The sequence below is a fragment of the Lactuca saligna genome, chromosome 8, assembly GCF_052625555.1.
Source record: "Lactuca saligna cultivar CGN05327 chromosome 8, ASM5262555v1, whole genome shotgun sequence".
Classification (NCBI taxonomy): Eukaryota; Viridiplantae; Streptophyta; class Magnoliopsida; order Asterales; family Asteraceae; genus Lactuca; species Lactuca saligna.
In genome coordinates this window covers 186,178,607-186,203,981 of record NC_136424.1, presented here as the reverse complement: position 1 = coordinate 186,203,981, position 25,375 = coordinate 186,178,607, and the positions used below count along the sequence as shown (strand labels likewise).

The following is a 25,375-nucleotide window of genomic DNA, read 5'->3' as shown; positions in this document are numbered from 1 at the left end:
CTCACTATACCTTACCTACAGTGGTAATTATGTGTGACCGGAAGGTCGTATGTGCTTATATGTGATATGTGATATGTTATGTTATTGTTGGATATAGTGTCTAAGTCCATAACTTTATTTGGTATGTACTTGATCCGACCCGGCATGGTCCATTTGGGTTGCATGGCATTGCAATAATTTGATAGACTAAATGAGAGAATATGGAACTTATGATTATTAATATATTATAAGTTCTAATATATTAATAATAGTGTTATTTAATTAGTATTGATCAAGTATTAATCTAGTGTTAATTTGGTGATCAAAGTGAGACTAATTAAATATATAGGGTTGATTATGACAATCATCAATTCTTTTATGGTGGATTAATGATCCATGATTTATGGGTTATGGATGTAACCATTTGGAGCTCCATGGATAGTCTATGGGAGTTACAAACCCATAGGTCATGAGAAATAAAGAGTCATGACAATTATGGGTCTTCTTAATGAAACCCTAATTGTGACACCACTATAAAAGGAACCCTTTGGCTAGCAAAATCGTGACCTAGTGTTACTAGAGAGGGCATAACCGATTTTGAGTGCTAGAAGTATTCTCTTAAGTTATTCCAAGTTTTTGTGGTGTTGTGTGAAGCATTTGAGGCACAACATTTGGGGTGATAGGCTCACAAAGTCTTGAAGGAATCCAAGCAACAAGAAGGTATGTATTTCTACTAGTTTTTATGTTTCATATATTCCCCATGCCATGCTAGTTAGGAAATAACCTTGAAAAGAAATTCGCATGTATATAGAGATAACATAGATTCAAGGTTATTAGGGTTGCATGTACACTTAGGAAGTGTAAGAATGCTCAAAACCCATCAGTGGTATCAGAGCCTAGGATTGTTTTCTGTATACTTGATGCAAAACTGCTTGAAAATCGGAAATTCTGCTCACCGTCGACTAGACTCACCGAGTTCATGTGGAGGACTCGCCGAGTCCATGAACAAATTCATCCTACTCGTCGAGTAGGATAATGCACTCGACGAGTAGGTGCGTGATGGGCAGTCTTTTCGTGTTTTGTTGATGGAAATGGATTAAAATCATTATCCCAATCTGTTTTGGACTTGTAAAAACTGTTTTTCAAAATGATAATGATTATGTTAACCCATTTTCACATGACTTTTATCAATTTTCAAGAATTGTATATGTTAATATGATTAATGAACTAGCTTGACATGAATTTGTATTCTTATGAGTTTTTTGAAGAGCATAGGTATTATGTGTAACCTCCATGTGTGTTTAATTCATGATCTTAATTGTAATGATGGTGCTCATAACTTGTCCTCAAGTTATGGATAACCAAAAGTCACTTCTTTAAATGATGACTAAAGAACTAAAGAGGTTTCATAAAATGAAGAGTCTTCATTTTTATGAACCATTAAAACTCATAAGTTACAAATTGAAGAGACTTGGAATAGTTTCAATTCTTGCCCTCAAGTTTTGGAATTTGAAAAGTCTTACACTCTAATACTTTAATTCCAAATTAAACCTTAGATTTTTAAAAAGTTTAAAAATCAACACTTATACTTTTATTATAATTTTATTATACTACCAAGTCGTTAGTGGAGTGTGTGTGGTTAACCGGCACACTAACATGGACTACTAAGAGTGGCAAAGGGTAACTTGACTTTATTATAGATCGGTGGAGCGTGTGTGGTTAACCGGCACATCGATTAGGTAATATTGTTAAGGGTACCAAGTCAATTTGTATAGTTATTCACACCTTTTTTGTGATCCTCGGCATCCCAGTCACAAACTTCAGAGGGCACATTCGATATTCAAACATGCCATTGAAAAGTTCAATGTATCTCAAAAGATCTAGGAGTTTCAAAACCAATAAAACCTAATAATAAAATATTTCGTTCTTATGGTGGAAATTGGTAAATCGTCATTTACCTACCTTCAAATATTTTATAGTGTGGATTACGGCATCCTTCTTCCACCTATAAATAGTTTGTTGGATCCTAGCCTTAATATTTCATTTGGGTGACTTATTAAGGGCTCTTAATCTAATGAAACTTATCTTACTTTTATTCTAGATGTCTTCCAATAACGCTGCTAGCTCAAACCCTACATGCTCCTTGCCGCTAATGAACTTGTGTGGTAAGGTCATCTTTGATGGATCCAACTTTAATGAGTGGATCAGAAAAATCAGGATGATTACCCGCTATGCGAACAAAGAATATGTCCTTGATAGGGAGCTTAAGGTTGTTAATGAAGCCACTGCTACTCCAAAAGAGCTTGCGGAGTTCATTACACATGAGAAGGATGCCACCAAGGTGTCCTGCATCATGATGGCCATAATGACTCCGGAACTCCAAAAATCGTATGAAGATTTCTACCCCTATGAGATGCACCTAGATCTGATGGAAACGTACCATCAGAGCGCGTGTCAAGAGAGGTATGAAATCATTTCCTCCATGATAACCGCAAGGATGAAGGATGGTGAACCCATCAGTTGACCGGTTGCTAAAGCTCAATATTGACTTCCCTGAAGAATTGGCGATTGACATCATTCTCCATTCCTTACCTCCAAGTTATGATCAGTTTCGTATGACTTTTCATATGAACAAGGAGGAAGTCACACTTAGAAAACTTCAAGGAATCTTAAGGACAGCTGAAAATGGCCTTAAGGGTAAAGCGGTTGCTACTTCTACTCCATTAACAGCCCCTGTTCTTGCAATTGGGCAAGGGAAGGGTAAGAGGAGGAAAAGCCCTTCGAAGGGTACCAAGGGTAAGACTCTTGATGGTTCCTCTTTGAGTAGGACAAAGAAAGGTCCCATTACTCCTTCCTCAAACCCAAAGGAAGCACAGTGCTTCTACTGCCAAGATAAGGGACACTTCAAGTGAAGCTGCGCCAAATATCTGCAAGATGTAAAGGATAGGAAGGTTAAACCCACCCATGCAGGTATTTACACAATATTGTCTAACAACTCATCTAATTCTAATTCTTGGATGCTTGATACAGGGTGTGGTATTCACATTTGTACTGATTTGCAGGCACTAAGAAGAAGTGAGCAAATGGAGAACGGGAAGATAAACTTAGTCATGGGCAACAGTAAAGCATCACATGTAACCAAGATAGGAGTTTATTCTTTATTGCTTAATAATGGGTTAATGTTAGATTTGAATAAGTGTTGTTACTCGCCCAAAATGGCGAGAAATATTATTTCTTTTCATGGCTTGTACAAACAAGGTTTTACATTTTCATTTGATAATAAAATGGTGCTATTAATGTTTATTACAATAATGTATTTTACTTTAAAGCAATACCTTGTGATGCTGTATATGAAGCTGTGAATGTTGTAGACAATTTAGGAAATAATGTGTTGTATATGGATTCTTCTGATAGCTTGGACAAAGCATCCTTGTCGCATTGTCGTCTTGGACATGTTAACAAGAAGCGCATAGGCCAACTCCAAAAGGTTGGAGTCTTGGAATCATTTTGATGGGTTTTAGCCATAAGAACTTTCCTATGTGCGCATGCAAAACCCTAATGCTTGGATCTAGGCTTTCTAATTAAACATGCTTTGAATCCAAGACTTCTAATGACTAATTAGGATAAATAACAACATTGAAACAGATCTAGAATCATACCTTTGAATTCCTTGTTGACCTTGTTGTCTTGGAGCTTCTAGAGTCACAAATGTCACTCCTCTAATGGATTACAAATACCAATAGCAAAGAAGATGATTTAGGAGAGAGGAGAGGGGAGGAAATCAGCCAGAGTTCTCTTACTTTAGGTAAGATGCCGATTTACCTTGGCTATGGGGTCTATTTATACTTGTAGACTCCTTAAGGGTTACAACCTAAACCCTAATTGGATAATCTTCTCTTAAGGCTATCCAAATCCTTTCCTTAGATAAGCAATGGACGATTTTGAAGCTATCCTAGCTTCTATAATCCGTCCACTATATATCTATAAGGATTTACAGTCTAAAGCTTAACTATCAACAATTGACAGTTTATACCCCTTTATTTAATTAATCTCTTTAAGTCACCAAATTAATTCCAATTAATTCTATGACTTATATTAATCAAATAACAATATATTATTCTTTATATTATTCTCATAATATATAAATAATATTAACTCTCTCATAATAAATCATCCTATCAAGTTGCTATGGTGAAGGCAACCCAAAAGGACCATGCACAACCGGGTCAAATACTTTCCTAATAGTTGCAGCCTTAGACACTATTCCAACAATCTCCCAATTGGCTAAGTCTAGTAACTATATGCACAAGTACAATTCGGTTTGCAATCATAGCTCTCAAAGACACTGTCAAACTCTGATCTAATCAATCTTGTCCTTTAGATAAGGGATCATACAGTCCTCTGTAAGATATCATGCTGACAATCCTATGGAATGGTTAGTCACGCATTTAGCTTTCTCGATCTCTGATTTATTTGACATAGAACGTAATCAAATACATCCATTCAGTTCTGACCGGGCCCGACACATAAGTCAAATCAAATCATCGAGCGGCCAAGATATTGCTTTTACCTTCTTAGATAAAAGTTACAGATAAACTTCGACTTCTATGCATTTACTTATTCATTAACCAGCTATACACAACAATGCGTTTTATAACACCGAGTTACTGATGCATTTTCGCATTATCAATGTACAATCAATTAATAAATAGCAAACCATATATCTAGGTTTTAAGACTATATGATATTATCGTCTTGCGATCACCTTTTATATCGTATTCCATAAGGTGATTCCAGTAAGTGCGGGTTTGTTCCAATGTTCAAAACCAGTTCATAAGCACTCATGAATGTTGCAGCAACCCTTTGCTATGTCTAACACCATTTAGACAATCTACACACCAATTCATGACAATCTTCATTCATATCTACTTCCAACATATGAACGATTGTGGACAATTTGAACAATTCGATTATTCCTAATAAACTTAATTATTCTGGAAGTCAAAACATGCAAAGTGAAACAATAGTTAAACAATTAACATAAGACAGTAACATTACTCATAAATAAAACTCCTTTATTTAATCATCAAATGTTAATTACATTTATCTATTACACGTTTCTAATACTATCTAATCTATGCTAATATCATCCTTCAACCCAATACTCCTAGCATGTTGCAACTGCTTAACCCTACTCAGTCCCTTCGTAAGCGGATCTGCTGGGTTATCTTCTGATGATATCCTCTTTACTACGAGTTATCCTTCTTCTACACGATGTATAATGAAATGATATTTTCTGTCGATATGTCTTGATCTACCATGATCCCTCGGTTCCTTGGTCAAGGCAACCGCTCCTTCGTTATCACAGAAAATCTACATGGGCTCCTTTATGGCAGGTACAACTCCAAGATCACCGATGAAGTTCTTCAGCCATATTGCCTCCTTCGACGCTTTTCTCGCTGCAATGTACTCTGATTCGCATGTTGAATCAGCTACGGTCTCCTGCTTGGAACTCTTCCATGTCACTGCTCCTCCATTTAGGGTAAAGACCCAGCCCAACTGCGAACGGTAGTTGTCCCTGTCGGTCTGAAAACTGGCGTCACTATACCCTTGCACCTTCAAGTCATCACTCCTTCCAAGGACTAAGAACCATTCCTTCGTCCTCCGAAGGTACTTAAGGATGTTCTTCACCACAATCCAATGTGCTCTGCTAGGATTCCCTTGATATCTGCTAACCATGCTCAAAGCGAAGGCTACATCAGGGCGAGTACAAGTCATAGCGTACATGATTGAGCCAACTGCGGAAGCGTATGGTACTCGGCTCATTTTTGCTATTTCAGCTTCGGTACTCGGCCTTTGAGTCTTACTCAACTTGGCATTACTTTGTATCGGCAGTTCTCCCTTCTTTTTGTTTTCCATACTAAAGCGTTTTAGTACCTTCTCTATGTAAGTATTTTGACTAAGTCTCTCCAAGGTCCTTCATAGCGAAGCACTTCCCGAGCCAGGACTTAACCTCCTGCAGAGTCGGGATGTCGTTTCCTATGAGAAATATGTCATCGACATATAGAACAAGAAAGGTTACTATACTCCCACTGGCTTTGACATATACATAAGATTTGTCTTCGCTTCGTACAAATTCAAACTCTTTGACTTTCTCATCGAAGCAAAGATTCCATCTGCGAGACGCTTGCTTAAGTCCATAAATGGACTTCTCAAGCTTACACACTCTATTTGGATTCTTCGGATCCACAAACCCCTCTGGCTGAGCCATGTAAACATCCTCAGCCAACTATCCGTTAAGGAAAGCGGTCTTGACATCCATTTGCCAAATCTCATAATCATGAAATGCGGCAATAGCTAGCATCACTCTAATAGATTTTATCTTCGCAACTGGTGAGAAGGTCTCATCATAGTCAACTCCGGGAGTTTGAGTAAAGCCCTTCGCAACCAATCACGCTTTATATGTGTGTACTTTACCATCCACGTTGGTCTTCTTCTTGAAGATGCATTTGCACCCAACGGTCTTACGTCCGGGTACATAATCAACCAAATTCCAAACTTGGTTATCATACATGGATTGGATCTCTCTATCCATTGCCTCTTTCCATTTCGCAGACTCCGGGCCTGCCATGGCTTCCTTATAGCTATTAGGTTCATCAAGATTTACTAGTGTACCATCACTAATGTACGTGTCCCCTTCGGTAGTAATATGAAAACCATAAAACTGGGGATGAACTCTAAGTCTCTCGGAACGTCTAAGAGGTAAGGACTCGTCAATCGGTTCAACCGGAGTTTCCTCCTCGGGTTGAGTGCCAGCAGTAGAGGTTCCATCATCCATCGAATCTTGAATCTCTTCAAGTTCGATTTGCCTCCCACTGTCTCCTTGGCTTATGAGTTCTCGCTCTCAGAAAACTCCTCTCCTTGCAACGAAGACAACATTTCGGTCTATAGAAGAGATATCCAAAGGATGTCTACGGGTAGCCGATGAAAATACATCACTCACTTCGAGCTTCAAGTTTGTCGTGAGTATCTCGTCTTTACATCGAGGACATACTCCTTATCCTCATAGCGAGTAATGGTGCGAATGTATCTTATCCATTCGCCAAAGTTCGTTCCATCGAAGGTGACCTTTTGGCAAAGGCTCATCAATGTGAAAGAACTAGCAGCAGCGTTGTTAGCATTCGACATCTAAAATTAGAAAGGACAAAGATAGATTAGAATAAGAATCCCTAATTATCACCCAATAAGAAAAATTTGGGCTAGGATCCAACAATAACATTTACATACTAGAAGAGGGATGTCCTAATCTAACATGCAAATAAATTGAAGGTAAGTGAATGACGATTCACTAATTCTCCATCACAAAACCTAAACTATTAGTCCTAAGTGTATTGAGAATTCCTAGGTTTGGATGAGATTCATTGAAACTATTCAATGGCATGTTTAAGTCTCGAGATTCCCCTCTTGTTTGTGACTGGGATACCGAGGATCACAAAGCGGGTGTGAATTACCATGCAAATTCACATGGTGCCTTCATTGTAACGATCACCTATTCGATGTGCCGGTAAACCACGCACGCTCCATCGAACTATGATAAACAATGAATCACCCTTTTCCACCTTTGCTCAGAACCAATTAGTGTGCCGGTAAACAACACATGCTCCACTAACTTCTTAGCAAGGGTGCAAAGTGTAACTTCATGGGATTGCATCAATTCACTTTTCCTAAAGTAACTAAGATTGGGAAATTTAAAAAATGTGCAGTTACTTTGTATTACTTATTATACTTTTAATGAGAGGATGAGGTTGCCCTATCATACCCGTTCGGCTAACGACCCTCCACCAATCAAGCAAGCGGTGGGTATGAGTGTACACCCATTAAGCGCCATTTTATAGGCCGCAACCTTATACCCACCTTATAGATCGGCTTCGTGAATGAGGCCTACTAACGGTAAGACTAGCATTTAGTTATACATATATATATATATATATATATATATATATATATATATATATATATATATATATATATATATATATATATATTATTCTAGTAATATCATATTAGTATAGGGTTGTATTTTAAACCTTTTAAAAAATCTAGGGTTTGAAATTTAAGTTGTCTAAATTTATACTTTTAATCACAAATATAAATTTCAAAACTTGAGGACAAGTTTTAAACATTTAAAACATGGAGGATCAAATAACAAATAGTTCCAATTAACAATTAATATCCTAATTATCTATATTTGATTTATTCAAGATTTCTTTTAAGATAATTACCAAAATAATCAAAATAATTAATGAATTATCATATAAGGAAATTAAACATTTTATTAGATGATAAATATCTTTAATTAGATCAAGATTATAATCATATATATCAAAAAATCGGATTAGGGTTGATCTAATTAGTTTGAGGAAAGTTTCCATAAGATAATTATGAAAAAATCCCGAATCTGGCCATTCCTGATGCCTGGACTCGCCGAGTGCACAAAGGGACTCGCCGAGTCAGGCCTACTCGCCGAGTCCACTTTGGAACTCGCCGAGTCCATGACTCAGAAACCAAAAAATCGAATTTTGCAGGTTTGTTTCAGTTAATCAAGCAACAATTTACAGAAAACCAAGCTAGGCTCTGATACCACTGATGGGTTTTAGCCATAAGAGCTTTCCTATGTGCGCATGCAAAACCCTAATGCTTGGATCTAGGCTTTCTAATTAAACATGCTTTGAATCCAAGACTTCTAATGACTAATTAGGTTAAATAACAACATTGAAACAAATCTAGAATCATACCTTTGAATTCCTTGTTGACCTTGTTGTCTTGGAGCTTCTAGAGTCACAAATGTCACTCCTCTAATGGCTTACAAACACCAATAGCAAAGAAGATGATTTAGGAGAGAGGAGAGGGGAGGAAATCGGCCAGAGTTCTCTTACTATAGGTGAGATGCCAATTTGCCTTGGCTATGGGGTCTATTTATACTTGTAGACTCCTTAAGGGTTACAACCTAAACCTTAATTGGATAATCTTCTCTTAAGGCTATCCAAATCCTTTCCTTAGATAAGCAATGGACGATTTTGAAGCTATCCTAGCTTCTAGAATCCGTCCACTATATATCTATAAGGATTTACAGTCTAAAGCTTAACTATCAAACAATTGACAGCTTATACCCGTTTATTTAATTAATCTCTTTAAGTCACCAAATTAATTCCAATTAATTCTATGACTTATATTAATCAAATAACAATATATTATTCTATATATTATTCTCATAATATATAAATAATATTTACTCTCTCATAATAAATCATCTTATCAAGTTGCTATGGTCAAGGCAACCCAAAAGGACCATGCACAACCGGGTCAAATACTTTCCTAATATAGTTGCAGCCTTAGACACTATTCCAACACATTTGACCTGAAGTCAGATGATAGTTACGAATCTTGTTTACTTGGAAAAATGACAAAGTCACCCTTCACAGGTACTTGTGATAGGGGTGAAGGTTTGTTGGACCTTGTACACACGGATGTGTGTGGGCCCTTCAGAGTTGCTAAAAGGGATGCTAATCGTTATTATGTGACTTTTACTGATGATTACAGTAGATATGGATATATTTACTTAATCAAGCATAAGTCAAAAACCTTTGAAAAGTTCAAAGACTTTAAGCAGGAAGTTGAGAATCAATTTAGCAGGAACATCAAGATGCTCCGATCCGATCAGGGAGGAGAGTATCTTAGCATTGAGTTCCTTGACTATCTTAAGGAATGTGGGATTATCTCACAATTGACACCTCCCAGGACACCACAGTTGAATGGTGTAGCTGAGAGGCGCAATCGAACCCTGTTGGATATGGTTCGTTCCATGATGAGTCGAGCTTCGTTACCAATCTCTTTCTGGGGGTATGCCTTAGAGACTTCCGCCCATATCCTTAATCTAGTCCCTACTAAAAAGGTTGCCAAAACACCTCACAAGATGTGGACTGGGAAAGTGCCTAATTTGGACCACATCAAGATTTGGGGTTGTGAAGCTTTTGTGAGGCATGAGACTCATGACAAGCTTGAACCCCGAAGCGAGAGGTCTATTTTCATCGGCTACCCACACAGATCCTTTGGTTACCTCTTCTACAGACCCAGTGATAATGTGGTCTTTGTAGCAAGAAGAGGAGTCTTTCGTGAGAGAGAATTCATAAGCCAAGGGGACATTGCGTGGAAAATTGACCTTGAAGAAATTCAAGAGCCAAGTGGTGAAGGAAACTCAAATGGTGTCAGCCAACTTGAGGAGGAAACTCCTGTTGAGCCGATAGATGAGTTTGTACCTCAAAGACGTTCCACTATGGACAGCGAGATTAAGTCCATGTATGACAATCAAGTTTGGAACTTGGTTAACAATGTACCAGGTCGTAAGACAGTTGGGTGCAAATGGATCTTCAAGAAGAAGACCGACATGGATGGGAAAGTACACACTTATAAAGCGCGACTGGTTGCGAAGGGCTTTACTCAAACTCTGGGAGTTGACTATGATGAGACCTTCTCACCAGTAGCTAAGATTAAGTCTATTAGAGTGTTGTTAGCCATAGCTGCATTGCATGACTATGAAATATGGAAAATGGATGTCAAAACCGCTTTCCATAATGGGAAGTTGGCTGAGGATGTTTAAATGCCTCAGCCAGAGGGTTTTGTCAATCCAAAATACCCTAATAGAGTGTGTAAGCTTGAAAAATCCATTTATGGATTGAAACAAGCATCTTGCAGGTGGAATCTTTGCTTTGATGAGAAAGTCAAAGAGTTTGGCTTTTCTAGGAGTGAGGATGAGTCTTGTGTGTATGTCAGGGCTAGTGGGAGCATAGTTAGCTTCTTGTTGTTGTATGTGGATGACATACTCTTCATAGGAAACGACGTCCCAACTTTGCAAGAGGTTAAGGCCTAGCTTGGGAAGTGTTTTTTTATGAAAGACCTTGGGGAAGCTGCCTATATCCTAGGGATAAGGATATTGAAAGATAGGAGTAAGAGACTAATTGGACTTAGTCAAAGTACTTATGTGGATAAGGTACTGAAGAGGTTCAGTATGCAAGATTCCAAGAAAGGAGAATTACCAATCCAGAGTAATGCAAAGCTATGTAAGACTTAGAGTCCGAGTACAGAGGTTGAGATAGCTGAGATGAGTCAGATACCATAGGCTTCCGCTGTGGGCTCGATCATGTATGCTATGACTTGTACTCGCCCTAATGTGGCCTTTGCTTTGAGCATGTTCAGTAGATATCAAGGGAACCCTGGCAAGGCACACTAGACAGTGGTAAAGAACATTCTCAAGTATTTGCGGAGGACTAAGGACTGGGTCCTTACACTCGGAGGCAGTGATGACTTGAGAGTGGAAGGATATAATGATGCTAGCTTTCAAACTGATATGGATAATTTCCGCCCTCAGTCAGGATGGGTATTTATCGTAAATGGAGGAGCCATTACTTGGAAAAGTTCCAAGCAGGAGACAGTAGCTGATTCAACTTGTGAATCAGAGTACATAGCAGCAAGCTCGGCAGCAAAAGAGGTGATATGGCTAAAGAACTTCATCGGAGACCTTGGAGTTGTACCAGCTATAAAGGAGCCAATGGAAATTTTCTGTGAAAGTAAAAGTGCGATTTCTTTCGCTAAAGAACCAAGAGATCATGGGAGATCTAGGCACATTGACAGAAAATACCGTTTCATCAGACATAGAATAGAAGGACTCCTCGTGGAAAAGAGGGTATCATCAGATGAGAACCCGACAGATCCCCTCACGAAGGGACTGGGCAGGGTTAAGCATTTACAGCATGCAAGGCGTATTGGGCTGAACGATGATATTAGTTTAAATAATTAGATTCCTGAAACTCGTAAAATGTAATTGGCATTTGATGATAAATAAAAGTTGTTATTTATTTATGAGTAAAGTGTTACTATCTTGTGTTGATTGTTTACTATGTTTCAATTTTGCATGTTTTTACTTCCAGAATAATCATGTTATTATTTAAACCATCCACAGTCAGTCAAACTTTGGAATTAAGTATTGATTCAAGACTGTCATGAATTTGGCTTGTATGATTTGTCTAAAGTGCTTTAGACAATGCACTGGTTGCTACAACATTCATGACTACTCATAAGGGCTGAGTATTGGATTCAACCCACGCTCACTTGCATCGCATCATGGAATTTATCTCGAGTGATCTTGAGACAGTAATATCATACAAATCTTCAAACCTAGAGATATGAGTTGTTGACTATGAGTTGGTTATTCACTGATTGTATGAAAACGCATTGGTAACTCGATGTTATAAAACGTGCCTTTATGAGTAATTCAACAAGTAGTTAGTACAAGCATATCACTCGAAGTTTATCTGTTCCTTCTAGAAATAAAAGCGATATTTTGGGCCCCTTGATGATTTGGTTTTGACCTATGTACCGGGCCTGATCAGAACCTAATTGATGTGTTCAATTTAGTTCTATGTCGAAACAAATCGGAGATCGAGAATGAAATGTTGGACAATAAGTATGACCATGTTCCATGTGTTTGTCCGGCTGATATCATGAGAGCAGATGATTATATGATCAATTATCTTAAATGGTGCATCATCATCATCTCAGTTCCAAGAGACTTTGAAAGAGCTACGATTGCTAGTCGGATTTTGAAGTCATATTTGCAAATATAGTTAATAGACTTATCCAAGTGGGAGACGGTTGGATATAGTGTCTAAGTCCATAACATTATTTGGTATGAACTTGATCCGACCCGGCATGGTCCATTTGGGTTGCATGGCATTGCAATACTTGGATAGACTAAATTAGAGAATATGGCACTTATGATTATTAATATATTATAAGTTATAATATATTAATAATAGTGTTATTTAATTAGTATTGATCAAGTATTAATCTAATATTAATTTGGTGATCAAAGTTAGACTAATTAAATATTTAGGGTTGATTATGACAATCATCAATTCTTTTATGGTGGATTAATGATCCATTGTTTATGGGTTATGGATGTAACCATTTGGAGCTCCATGTATAGTCAATGGGAGTTACAAACCTATGGGTCATGAGAAATGAAGAGTCATGACAATTATGGGTCTTCTTCATGAAACCCTAATTGTGACACCACTATAAAAGGAACCCTTTGGTTAGCAAAATCGTGACCTAGTGTTACTAGAGAGGGTATAACCGACTTTGAGTGCTAGAAGTATTCTCTCAAGTTATTCCAAGTTTTGTGGTGTTGTGTGAAGCATTTGAGGCGCAACATTTGGGGTGCTAGGCTCACAAAGTCTTGAAGGAATCCAAGCAACAACAAGGTATATATTTCGACTAGTTTTTATGTTTCATATATTCCCCATGCCATGCTAGTTAGGAAATAACCTTGAAAAGAAATTTGCATGTATGTAGAGAAAACATAGATTCAAGGTTATTAGGGTTGCATGTACACTTAGGAAGTGTTAGAATGCTCAAAACCCATTAGTTATGAGTTTCCTGGTTCGGACCGGATGGTCGACAGGGCTTGGACTAGAAGGTCAATAGAGTTGGGTTGGAAGGTCAACAGAGTAGGATCGGAAGGTCAATAGAACACGAACGCAACGTCATCAGGGTAGGGCCGGAAGGTCTACCAGAGTTGTGGAGCCGGAAGGTCCACTGAGACACATTAGCCGGAACGCATCGTAGAGCTATAGCCTCGAGTGGCTAATTTTTATACATATGGTATTTTGGGGAGCTCACTAAGCATGCGTGCTTACCGTGTTATGTGTTATGTGTTTCAGGTACTTTGTTTCAAAGGATAGGAGCCGTCTTGGTCGCAGCGCATCACACTATGTTTTTCGTACATGGGATCCTTAGGATTACACTCTAATATGGTTTTATGATACTATGTTTTGGTTATTGACACTTTGGTTTTGACATGAGATATTATTATGAAATTATTTATATTGATCGGTTTTATGAAATAATTTAATAAAAATGAAATTTTTAGCCTTAAATTTTGGGACGTTACAGTTTGTGGTTGGGTATAGAGAAGTTTGTGAAGATATTCAAGCCTAGAACACTTGGAAGTGGTTGATGAATTCATTGAAGATGTTATTATCCTAAGAGTTTTAATACATAATAATGTGTGTGTATATAAGATGAAACTAACATGAAAGTGTATAAAAACACTAGATTTACAAGAAAAGCTTACCAGAATTCTAAGAATAAACTTGGAGATTTTGAACTTGAAAGATTTGGACTTGGTTCTTTGAAAAAAACGAAGTAACAGAAAGTAAAGTGGAAATGGTGAGGGATTTATGGGTGATTTCGGCCAAAGATAAGGGGGTAGGGTGATGGGATGTTTACTTTGTTATCTATTGGTTAAAAGAATGGATATTTGATGGGTATTATTTTGCATTGGAAAAGGTTGAACTTCGAGTCACAAAGTCAACCTTCCTTATCTTCTTTTTCCAACCGAAAACTCACGAAAGACTCCTTAGTATGACCGAAATCACATGTGATTTCGTTCTAGGGGTGTTTGGTTCTAGCATGTTTTTGGTTCTAAGTCTTCCTCACAAGGTGGTTTCGGTTAGGTATCACCCACTAAAGGGTGATTTCGGTCTTAGTGTTATTCTTAGCATGGGATTTCGGTTTTGGTGTTACCCACTAAATGGTGATTACGGTCCTAGGCAAACCGAAATCACTAGGTTAGTGGGATTCTATGTCGAAATCTCTAAGGCAGTGTGTAATTTATGATTGGTTCTAACTTGTTGACTTTCAAAGGCTCATTATAAGTATGATTTTTAAAGCATACATATTTACTTATACAACTAATGCCCTCTTGGCTTTCAAAGTTTTATTGCAACAAAGTTTCGTTGGGGATTCACTTATACACATAATACACTTTAGACTTTGCTCGAACTAGGGTTGTTCACTAATTGGATAAAACCGAATTGTCCAATTGGACAATTTGGATTGGACTATTTGGTTCGGATACTCGGATTTTTGGATTGGTTTTCAACAAAACCGACTTATTATTTTGGATTTCGGATTTGTTTTGGTTTATAAAATAAGATCCGAATAGTCCAAAAAAACCGAATAAATATTTATTATGTATTTATTTATAAAATATATCTATAGTTATTTATTAATTTTGTAATTTTTTTTTCAAATAGGTTCAAAAGATTTCACACGATAAAAAAAACTTAAATTTTTATTTTCTCTCAAAAGTTTTCTATCTATAAAATATTTAATTATAATATATCTTCTTAGTAGTTGTTTATAAATTTCAAATCACAACTAAATAATTTGTTTTCGTTTATTGTGTAAAGTTGGATAATATTATAATTATATATTGTTTTAAAATGTTTTGGTTTTTTAAAATCGAATTATAAAAATCGATTCAACCGCATTGTAATCAGATCAGATTTGAATATAGTTTGGACTATTCAGATCAATTTTTTGAAACCAAAATAAATTTGGATTCATTTGATTGGATCGGATCAAACCGATCTATCCAAACGAACACCCCTAGCTCGAACCAAAATTTGTTGTCTCACACACACACAGAGAGAGAGAGAGAGAGAGAGAGAGAGAGAGAGAGAGAGAGAGAGAGAGAGAGAGAGAGAGAGAGAGAGAGAGAGAGAGATGTATGGTGGGACCCCTTTCTTTAATAATTAAATAAATTAAAATTAATAAAAAAAATATATAAATTTATTTTAAAACGAAAAAAATAATTATATAAATACATGAACAACCATAAGAGAATCAGTTTACTAATTAAAGATAACTACATCTAACCGAAAAACTTGTTTCAGTCTACATCTACACCTAATTTGGCCAAACATATCGAATATATTGAACAAAAATTATATTATAACAATTATTTGTTTAATTGTTTAAACAATTAGTAAATTAGTAGTACACTCAACTTTAAGATACGTTATTCTTACAACGTTTAGTTTCGTTAGTTTCATTATATATAAATATATTAACAATAATGTCCAAAAATTAACATTAGCAACCGGAAATGAAATCCAATACTTCATTGTTGCTTCTTCTTTATGCACACATCAATCTCTTTATTCTCGTCAATACGGACAAAGTGGAGAATCAAAACGGACCCCGACATGCTAAAGTCTACAAATGTAGAAACACCGGCAATTACACATCCACCAGTTACAAAAATAACATCAAATCTGCACTCTATGTAGTCGCCAAAAACATCGCAGCGAACAACGGCTTTTACCATGCAACATCAGGTACCACTGAGCCGGTGAACGCTGTTGGCCTTTGTCCAGGTTTCCTTCGCTCAAACTTTTGTGAGGAGTGCGTGAATAGCACCATCCCATTGCTTGAAACGAACTGCCCTAATCAAAAGGAAGGTGTGGCATGGGTGAAGGAGTGTATGATACGTTACTCAGATCGTAAAATTATGGGAGTGCTTGATGACTGGTTTTGGGTCCACTTACCGGCGCTAGCTGTTGCACGCAGGCCTGCTGCTGAGATGGACAAGGCGTTAAGTGATTTGATAACTAAATTACATACGCAAGCTGCTGGAGGTACATCGGCTAAAAAATATGCAACTGGGGATATAACTTATGCACCGGATATCACATTAACATTGGTTATGCAGTGTACCCCTGATTTGTCCAAGGAGCAGTGTACTAAATGTTTATCCACTACAAAGAATACAGTCCGCACTTGCTGTAGTGGAAAAATGTCTGCACGAATGTTGTCTCCCAATTGTTTTTTGCACTATGATCATATAGATTTTAGGATCTGATTCAGACTCTGTCTGTGTACAAGACAAAGAATGATGTAAGTTGTTGGTATATATTGTTATCACGTTAAAAAATGTGTAATGTTTAGTTCATTCATTCCAATGACAACCTTCATTAGTTAAGTCCCAGAACTTATTTATTTATTTATTTATTTTTTACAATGTTAGAATTGTTCGCAAAATAATCAGAGAGGTTTTATTGCAGATTTGAGTATAGTATACAGAAAGGTATGTTGGCAATATGGGTCCTTTGGTGTCATATATCCTGCCTATGGATGCCTTACATTACATGTGCTACTTCGTCGCCCCTGGTAGTTCGACCGCCGCGTTACACACGATGGTTATCAGAACACCTATTCATTTACCCACAACGGTTGGATGATCACTACAAAATGGGAAAAAGAACCCGGTTAAAAGCTTAAAAGAACCCGGGATTCTTATAGGCGAGTCCTATTTCAAAAAAGTAATAAAGTGAACCGGGTTATCTAGTGCCAGCATATACCACGGTTTCTTATTTCAATCCGGTTCATTTAACATTGCTATCATAAAATCCAGTTTCTTTATAATATAACCCGTATTTTTCAAAAACCGAGTCTTATATAGCGTGTCCCTGGGCCGGCTCAACCAATTTAGGGGCTTTAAGCGACCAAAATTTTGGGGCCCTTTGACATTATTGTATTTAATGTTATAAACCCTCCTCCTTTATCCAGGTTTGGGACCGACAATAATAAACTAAAAAGTTTAAAATTGCGGAGTTAATTCTTTTTTTATGTATATGTTTTTTGTGAATATATTTTATGACATAAAGTTAATATTTCTAGCTCTTTTACATGCAAATTCTTTAATAAAATTTCCATAATCAATTTCTTTTACTAAATGTTTTTCAATTGACAAAATAGCTAATCCATTTAATCTTTCTTGTGACATTGTAGATCTTAAATAATTTTTTAACAATTTTAATTTAGAAAAATTTCTTTCTGTACAGGCAACGGTTACAGAATAGTTAACATAATCCTATAGACAACATATGCATTTGGAAAAGAACTAAACTTTTTAATGTAATTAAGTATATATTAATAATTGTATCACGTTCTAAATGTACAACATGTCTTAAAAGTTTTAGTTTATGAAATAAATCTAAACCATCAATATCTAAGCTATCATCATGCTTTAAAGATTTTTCAAGATTTAAACAATGTTCTTTTAAAGTATTTTCATCAAATGATTTTAATTTTTCTATACTAAATAGAAAACCAAAAATATTTTTGAACTCGTTAATTAAATTGCTCTAATAGACTTTTAAGTGAAGTAATGGATTTATCTACTACATATAAAAAGTAATTAGTTTTAAATAACTGAACAAGAGTTTTAATAGTTTCATTAGCAACATTTTCATCATACCATCTGTTTCATTGAATGATACGTTTTTCACGAAATTTAGGTTTTACGTTCATTTCTAAAGCCAATTCTTTTGCATAATCTAAAGCCTTTTCGAATCCGTTTTCTCTATATTCTTCAAAGAAACACAAAAGTCCATTTAGTTGATCTATAGCATCATCGATACACATATCATTTGATTGCAAGCTTTTACTAATAGTGATAATAGCAAACAAAACATCATACCAAATAATCATTCATAATAAAAATTCATAGTTTTCAAGTTCATATGTAGCTAAACATTTAGCTTCACTTTTAATTTTTGGATCTCCATAATTTTTGGATAATTGTAAAAGTGTTTTTCTTAATTGTGGTGCTTGAAATCCAATTGTTTTTACACTTTCTACCCTACTTTCCCAATGAGGTTGCGATAATGATTTAAGTGTTAGGTTTGATATATTATCTTGTAATATTTTCCAACTTTGAGTTGATGAAGAAAATATCGAATATATACGTTGTATAACTCCAAAAAATTCACTAGCTTTATCACACGAATTAGCCATATCATAAATTACTAAATTTAAACTATGACAACCACACGGAGTGTAGAATGCTCTAGGGTTAAATTCTAACAATCGTTTATGTACACCTTGATGCTTTCCTTTCATATTTGATCCATGGTCATAACATTGATCCCTAACATCATTTATATCTAGTCCTAGATTTTTAATTTCATCAACTATTGCATCATATAAGTCTCTACCGGTTGTATTATCTACAATTAAAAATCCTAAAAAAGTACTCCTTAACTTCAATTTGAGTTGTTGAAATATTTAAACATTGTAAGATAATCGACATTTGTTCCTAATAAACTATAAAGTTCATTTTGCATATAGTATCCAAGACAATGATTATGAATTTCTTTGTGATTAATTCTCCTAATATGTTATTGCATAATAAGATCAAATTTCGTAATCATTTCAATTATAGTTAAAAAATTACCATTATTTTCTTCATAAATCTTTTTATTTGTTCCACGAAATGCTAAATTATTTTTTCCTAATGTTTTTACTACAACAATGATTCTTTTTAATACATTTTTCCAATGTTCTTTTTCTTTATTTATTTGTTCTTGGATTTGCTTGTCAATTGTTTTATTATTTGCTAATATAGTTTCTAAGTCAATCCATGACCTCATATCAAGAATGTATCTATTACTTGTTTCGTGTTTTTTTGGTATACTAGAAATATTGCTCCAATCATTATTATCTTTATGTGCTAATGAACATGTGGTTGTATTCACATTAAATAATTTACAACAAAAACAAAAAACTATCTACCTCTATGGAATAAACCAACCATGTTCATTCATATTTTTCTCCGTTTGGTATTTTTTCATGTAAAGAGATGTACTAAAGCTTCTTAAATGTTGATCTTTTGGAAATTTAAAATCATAAATCTTAATAGGACCTTTTTTCTACGATAAAATCTCTTAAATTAGTACTTATATTATTCCATCAACTTGGATCATATATGTTTAAAGGTGTGTTATCATTTTCACTATTAGTTTGTTCGTTATCAATTTCAATATTACTTTGTTTGTTATTATTTTCACTATTAGTTTGTTCGTTATAAATTTCAATATTAGTTTGTTCGTTATCGTTTTCACCATTAGTTTGTTCGTTATCAATTTCATTATCAATGTCAATATTAGTTGGTTCATTATCATTTTCAATATTAGTTGGTTCATGATCATTATTATCAACATTAGCTTGTTCTTGTTCATTATCAATATTAGTTTGTTGTTGTTCATTATCAATATTTTTGTTTGTAGTTAAATATTTTAAAAACAACCCTTTCTGTTTATCTATAAAAGCTTCTTCTTGCATTTTTCGTTTCCTTTTTGAGGCATCAGATTCGTATTTTCTTTTTGACATGATTATTAATTATTTGATTGATAATAACTATAAATATAAAAGATATGGATTAGGATTATACCGCCCTTAAGATAATGGAAAGCTCAAAAACAATGGAATATGTTAATCTGGATTCAGTTATTAAACATTCATTCCTGCACAGATCCGCAGTTAAGGTTAACATTTTTCAAACACATGAAATTGAAAGTTTCTTGAAACAATGCAAATGAAAGATAAACATAAAAAATTAAAATTACAACCAATTACACTGTAATTTGGAATGATTGGGACCACCTCTCGCCAATTTACTCTCATGCAGTTTTATGATATTTAATTTACCAAACCACATTATAAAAGCAAATAAAACTTTTTATACTTGAGCTTTCACTGTCTAAAATTTTAATAACTTTAACAAATGAAACCACTATTATTTAATACAAAAATCATGATTGAAAGCATATAGAAAGGCAGAAAGCTATTCCAACTCAAATTAGACATTTTCATTTAGAAGGAAAACTTGATAGCAATGATTAATTACACTAAACAAATTAGACATTTTCATGCAAACCCTAATCTAAATGACACATCAGTCCGCTTTCATCACAATTTTAGCATTAAAAAAGAACTTTCTTTAGAATGGCTAGAGAAACTATACCAAAAGCGGTCAAATGTTTCATGTTTATCCTTTAACGCATCCCAAGTCATTCACTATTTTATCCGATTCCTTTATAGCACAAGTAGTAGTTGTATACATGATGCTTTCATTTCTTAATGATTGTTTATTTAACCAAAAAAAGATTGGAAAGAGATTAACCCTAATGAATTTCCTATTAACCCTAATTATGAGATAATAGAAAAATCAAAAGAAAAAATTGAAAATACAAAGAATATTATGGTTTCAATCATTCATTTACAGTAGAATAACAGGAAAATAGTAGATCATTAAATTAGGAGAAACCAAGAATGAATAAGGAAGAAGATCCCGATTTTTTTGTATGATGATCTATTGCGGTTCAGGGAGATTGTAAGACAGCAACAACTCAACAAAACTGTAGAAGAAACGATTGGAGAACAGCCTGTAATCGAGAAGACGAGAACGAGAGTGAAAAAAAGAACGGAAGATTTTGTTGTCGTATTATCGCTTGAAGAGTCGATCAAAACTTAAGCCTGATTTTTTGGAAACTACTAACAATGGATCAAAAGTAAATGGGGCCCCATACAATTGGGGGCCGTAAGCCCTATTTTTACTCTTAAACAATAAGGTCGACCCTGGTGTATCCTATGTAGTCCTCACCCCTATATTTGTGTCCACCCAACGAACGTAGACACGGCTGCCTTTAAGTACTTTGCTTAAAGCTCAACAACATGAGTACTATTCTTTTCAGGGGTTTATCTTGCTTGGTTGGCATGATGACGAAGACAAACCAACACTAACACAACACCATTATTAGATTAATTGGATAGTTAATAAAGAAAGTATTACTATATTAGGATAACTATGATTAAATAGTTGTTTTTCTTCATTTTAGTATAAGATGAGGATTCTATAAGTATAAATATAGGGTATTCGTAGGTTATTCGTCAATCAGGTTATAAGTCTCGTTTTTAGATATTCTTTTGCATTCTAAGTTCTTTTTCTTTTCTTGTTTGGAGTTCAAGTTTGCAACATCATATTGATTTATTGTTTTTATTATATTTACACTTGGTATGAGAGATTAGGGATGGTCAAGACCTAGGCCAACCGGTTTGAGAGTCGGTTTCAAAAAAAAAGTAACATTCACTATACGGAAGACGCAACGGGAATCGGGTTACGTTGAAGGGGTGTGAGTTGTTTTTTAGCGCAAGTTGAAGCATAGTAATAGCAACCCCGGTTTCTCTAGACCAGGTTTGTTCTAAGGTAGTGATAGACTAACCGAAGGAGAAAAGATGAGTGAAAGACATCAAAGCGGGTGGCTATGATACGATTCGTTTTGCAGGTGACATAAGACGGTAAAGGTGGTCATGACCCTATCTTGTTGTCCGGTGGAAGAGTGCTCTCGGAACAAGCTTGATTAAAGAGGTCAGGGCTGTTAAATGAGAGAAGAAGGATGTAGGTTGTTAAATAAGGAGGTACGATGACATATCTGTTGGATTAGGTGTCTAAGCCCATAACTATATTTGGAATGTGTTTTATTCGATTATGAGCATGGTCCTTTTGGTTTGCCTTCACTCATAATGATTTTATTAATATATTATAAGATTAATTTATTATTTGGAAATCATATTATTAATTAGTAATTAATCAGAAATTAATTTGATATTAATTTTGGGATTAAAGGAGATGATTAATAATGGAGGGGCTGTTTTGCAATCATTGATAGTTGCACAATTGGGCTGATGGACTCCATAGAGTGGAGTGGACGAAATTTATGGTAAGCTCATAAGATTTCGTCTGAGGGATCGAAATAGGACTTCCATGGGCTACTTAAGCCTTAAGCAGGAATTAGGGTTTCCTCTAGAAACCTTAGCAGCCTACCCAGCTTTATAAGGAACCCCTCTATATGAAAATTTTGGCCTATGCATTCCAGATAGAAACCCTGGCCGATTTCTTGTCTCTCATTGTCATCCTTGTTGTGTTGGGTGTTTGTGACTCCATAACAAGTGAGCTAATGATCAAACCCTAGTTTTATGTATGAATTTCGAAATGGTATATGATAGATCTAGGGTTCTTGCTTTGGTATTCATATTTTCATGTTCAATATAGAAAAACTTATATCCAAAGCAATTAGGGTTTCTAATCATATAGGAATGTAGATATGCTCTAAACCCATTAGTGGTATCAGAGCCTATGTCGTTTTCAATTGAATATGATGCATTGTGATCTGGCTAAAGTAGAAGAAAATCAAAATCTACTGTCTAGACAGAGAACTCGTCGAGTTCATGTATGGACTCGACGAGTCCCTTGCCCAACTCGTCGAGTTGGCCACTCTGTTGCTATATATTTTTCGAATTTCTGATTAGATTTTGATTTGGATAATTACCACAACTCATTTTTTATTGCCTAAAATCGAATTTTCTAGATTGGTAACTTAATATCCTTATCAAAATTGAAGATATGGTTAAATTTCCATAATATAAGATTATTTTGATTAATAGATTTAACCTAGTGTTTTTGAATAGTTTCAAATTGCACCATTTTGGTTTTATAGTTTAAATTTGAAATTAAATGTTTTGATTTTAGTAATTTAAATACTTAAACCATCGCATTTTGAATAGTTTAAAATACACCCTCATTGATTTTATTATTATGATTAATTAAATGTATAATTAAAAGAGAATTAATATATCCATTATATGGTTTAAATTTAATTGAATTAAAAGTTTAATTTATTGAAGGATTAAACCACTTGGTATTTTAAAAGTTTAAAATACAGCCTTATACTATATAAATTTAAAAATCTAATAAGTTATCTATATATATATATATATATATATATATATATATATATATATATATATATATATATATATATATATATATATATATATATAAAAGATAAGTTAGTCTTACCATTAGTAGGCCTTATTCACGAAGCTGGTCTATATGGGGTGTTTAAGGAAGCGGCCTGTAAAATGACCGCCATTGGGTATCCACTCTTACCCACTGCACCCTTAACCAGTGGAGGGTCGTTAGCCGAACGGGTAGGATAGGACACAAACTCTCATTAAAAGTATAATAAATTATAAAGTAACTAAACGCTTTTATAAATTCCCAATCTTAGTTACTTTAGGAAAATGTGAATTTGATGCTAGCCCATGAAATTGCACATTGCACCTTATTGGTCGTTAGTGGAGCGTGTGTGGTTAACCGGCACACTAATATGGGACTAATGAAGAATGGCAATGGGTAGCTCAAAAAATATCATTGATCGATAGAGCGTGTGTGGTTAACCGACATATTGTTTAGATGATAAATAACATCGAGAGTACCAAGCTAATTTGCATTGTTATTCACACCTTGTTTGTGATCCTCGGTATCCCAGTCAAAAACATGAAGGGCATAATTGAGATTAAACATGTCATTGAAAAGTTCAATGAATTTCAAAGGATCTAGGAATTTCATTTAAAACCTAATTCGTTTTGAAATTTTGTTTTCATGGTGGAATTGGTAAATCATCATTTACCTACCTTCAAATAATTTGCAATTGGATTACGATATCCCTTTTCCGAATTGTGAAATATTGTGTTGGGTCCTAGCCTTAATATTTCATTTGGGTGTTATATTAAGGATTAATCAACTAGCTTGAATTTCTTGCCTTTGTAGATGTCTAGTTCTAACAACTATGGTCTTCCTCATCCTTTTAGAAAAAACTTCCATTTGAAGATGATATTCCATGTGTCGATCAAAGTGAAAGATCATTCCATTCTTCGTTCATTGGTGTAACTAGAAATCATAGTTCTCTTCCTCCACCTCCTCCCGTGATTCTCCCCAAACCACGTTTTTGTCGACCTAAAAAGTTCAAGATCACTCAAGCCCTATTTGTATGCAAACACTGAGATGGAAGGTGTTTGTGTGCACTCGTTCTGAAGATGAAGTTGCACTTGACAGAACGACAATGTTAGGTGTCGTTTACCTGAGGAATCTGGTTGTTGGCTTGGTTCTTCAATCACTTCATGAGTCGTGTAGTCAGTTCGTCAAGGACTACTATATGACAGACCACGACGTAACCCTTATTGAACTCACTTATTTGCTAATTGCTGCTGAAGCAGCAATGTTTTGGCACACCTGTCAAGCTAATTTTTCTAGAAGATCTACCTCCCAAATTTCCATGAACATTGGTGATAGCAAAGGTGATGGTCCGGAAATGGTTTCTCCTCCTATGGGAGAGAAATCCGCCATGGTCGAAAAGTTTGATCATAAGAAAAAGGAAAATTATGAGATAGTTCCATGTATCATTCCCAAAGAGTCAATATGTTTCTATTGCCAAGAGAAGGGCATTAGATACGAAGCTGCCGTATCTACCTGAATGATCGCAAGGATAGTAAAGTCAAACTGTATGACTCTACTTCAGGAATATCCGCTATCTAACTCTATTAATTCCCTATTGATAGACTCATAATACATGATGTGATAAGATTGCATCTTGATGTTTTGGAGGATCAACGAGAAAGAAGGAAGCTTAAAAGAAGAGCAAGCTGAATCTGATTGTGAAGTGATGGATTTTGATCGCATGGTTCGAGGATCAGATTTTTGAGTTGTTGCTTAGGAGTTATGATAAACTGCTTAGGACTATTTAGAAACATAGTTTTCATTTTGTATTTGCATTGTAAAGACAAGTTTTTATGTACTTTATCAATAAAA

General features: G+C 35.2%; 1 protein-coding gene across 1 annotated transcript; it reads left to right on the top strand.

The window, feature by feature from the left end:
- Window positions 1–15,988: 15,988 nt before the first annotated feature.
- LOC145010373 (cysteine-rich repeat secretory protein 1-like) lies at window positions 15,989–17,744 on the top strand. Its single transcript, XM_078968925.1, has 3 exons — window positions 15,989–16,654; window positions 16,910–16,969; window positions 17,727–17,744. Exons 1-3 carry the CDS (start codon window positions 15,989–15,991, stop codon window positions 17,742–17,744), a joined length of 744 nt encoding a protein of 247 aa, XP_078825051.1.
- Window positions 17,745–25,375: the final 7,631 nt, after the last annotated feature.

Excerpts from the sequence above, each read along its gene's own strand:
- LOC145010373 (XM_078968925.1), top strand. The coding sequence starts at position 15,989 with ATGAAATCCAATACTTCATTGTTGCTTCTTCTTTATGCACACATCAAT. Across the intron at positions 16,655-16,909 it reads TATCCACTACAAAGAATACA|AATTGTTCGCAAAATAATCA; the intron begins GTCCGCACTTGC and ends TTACAATGTTAG.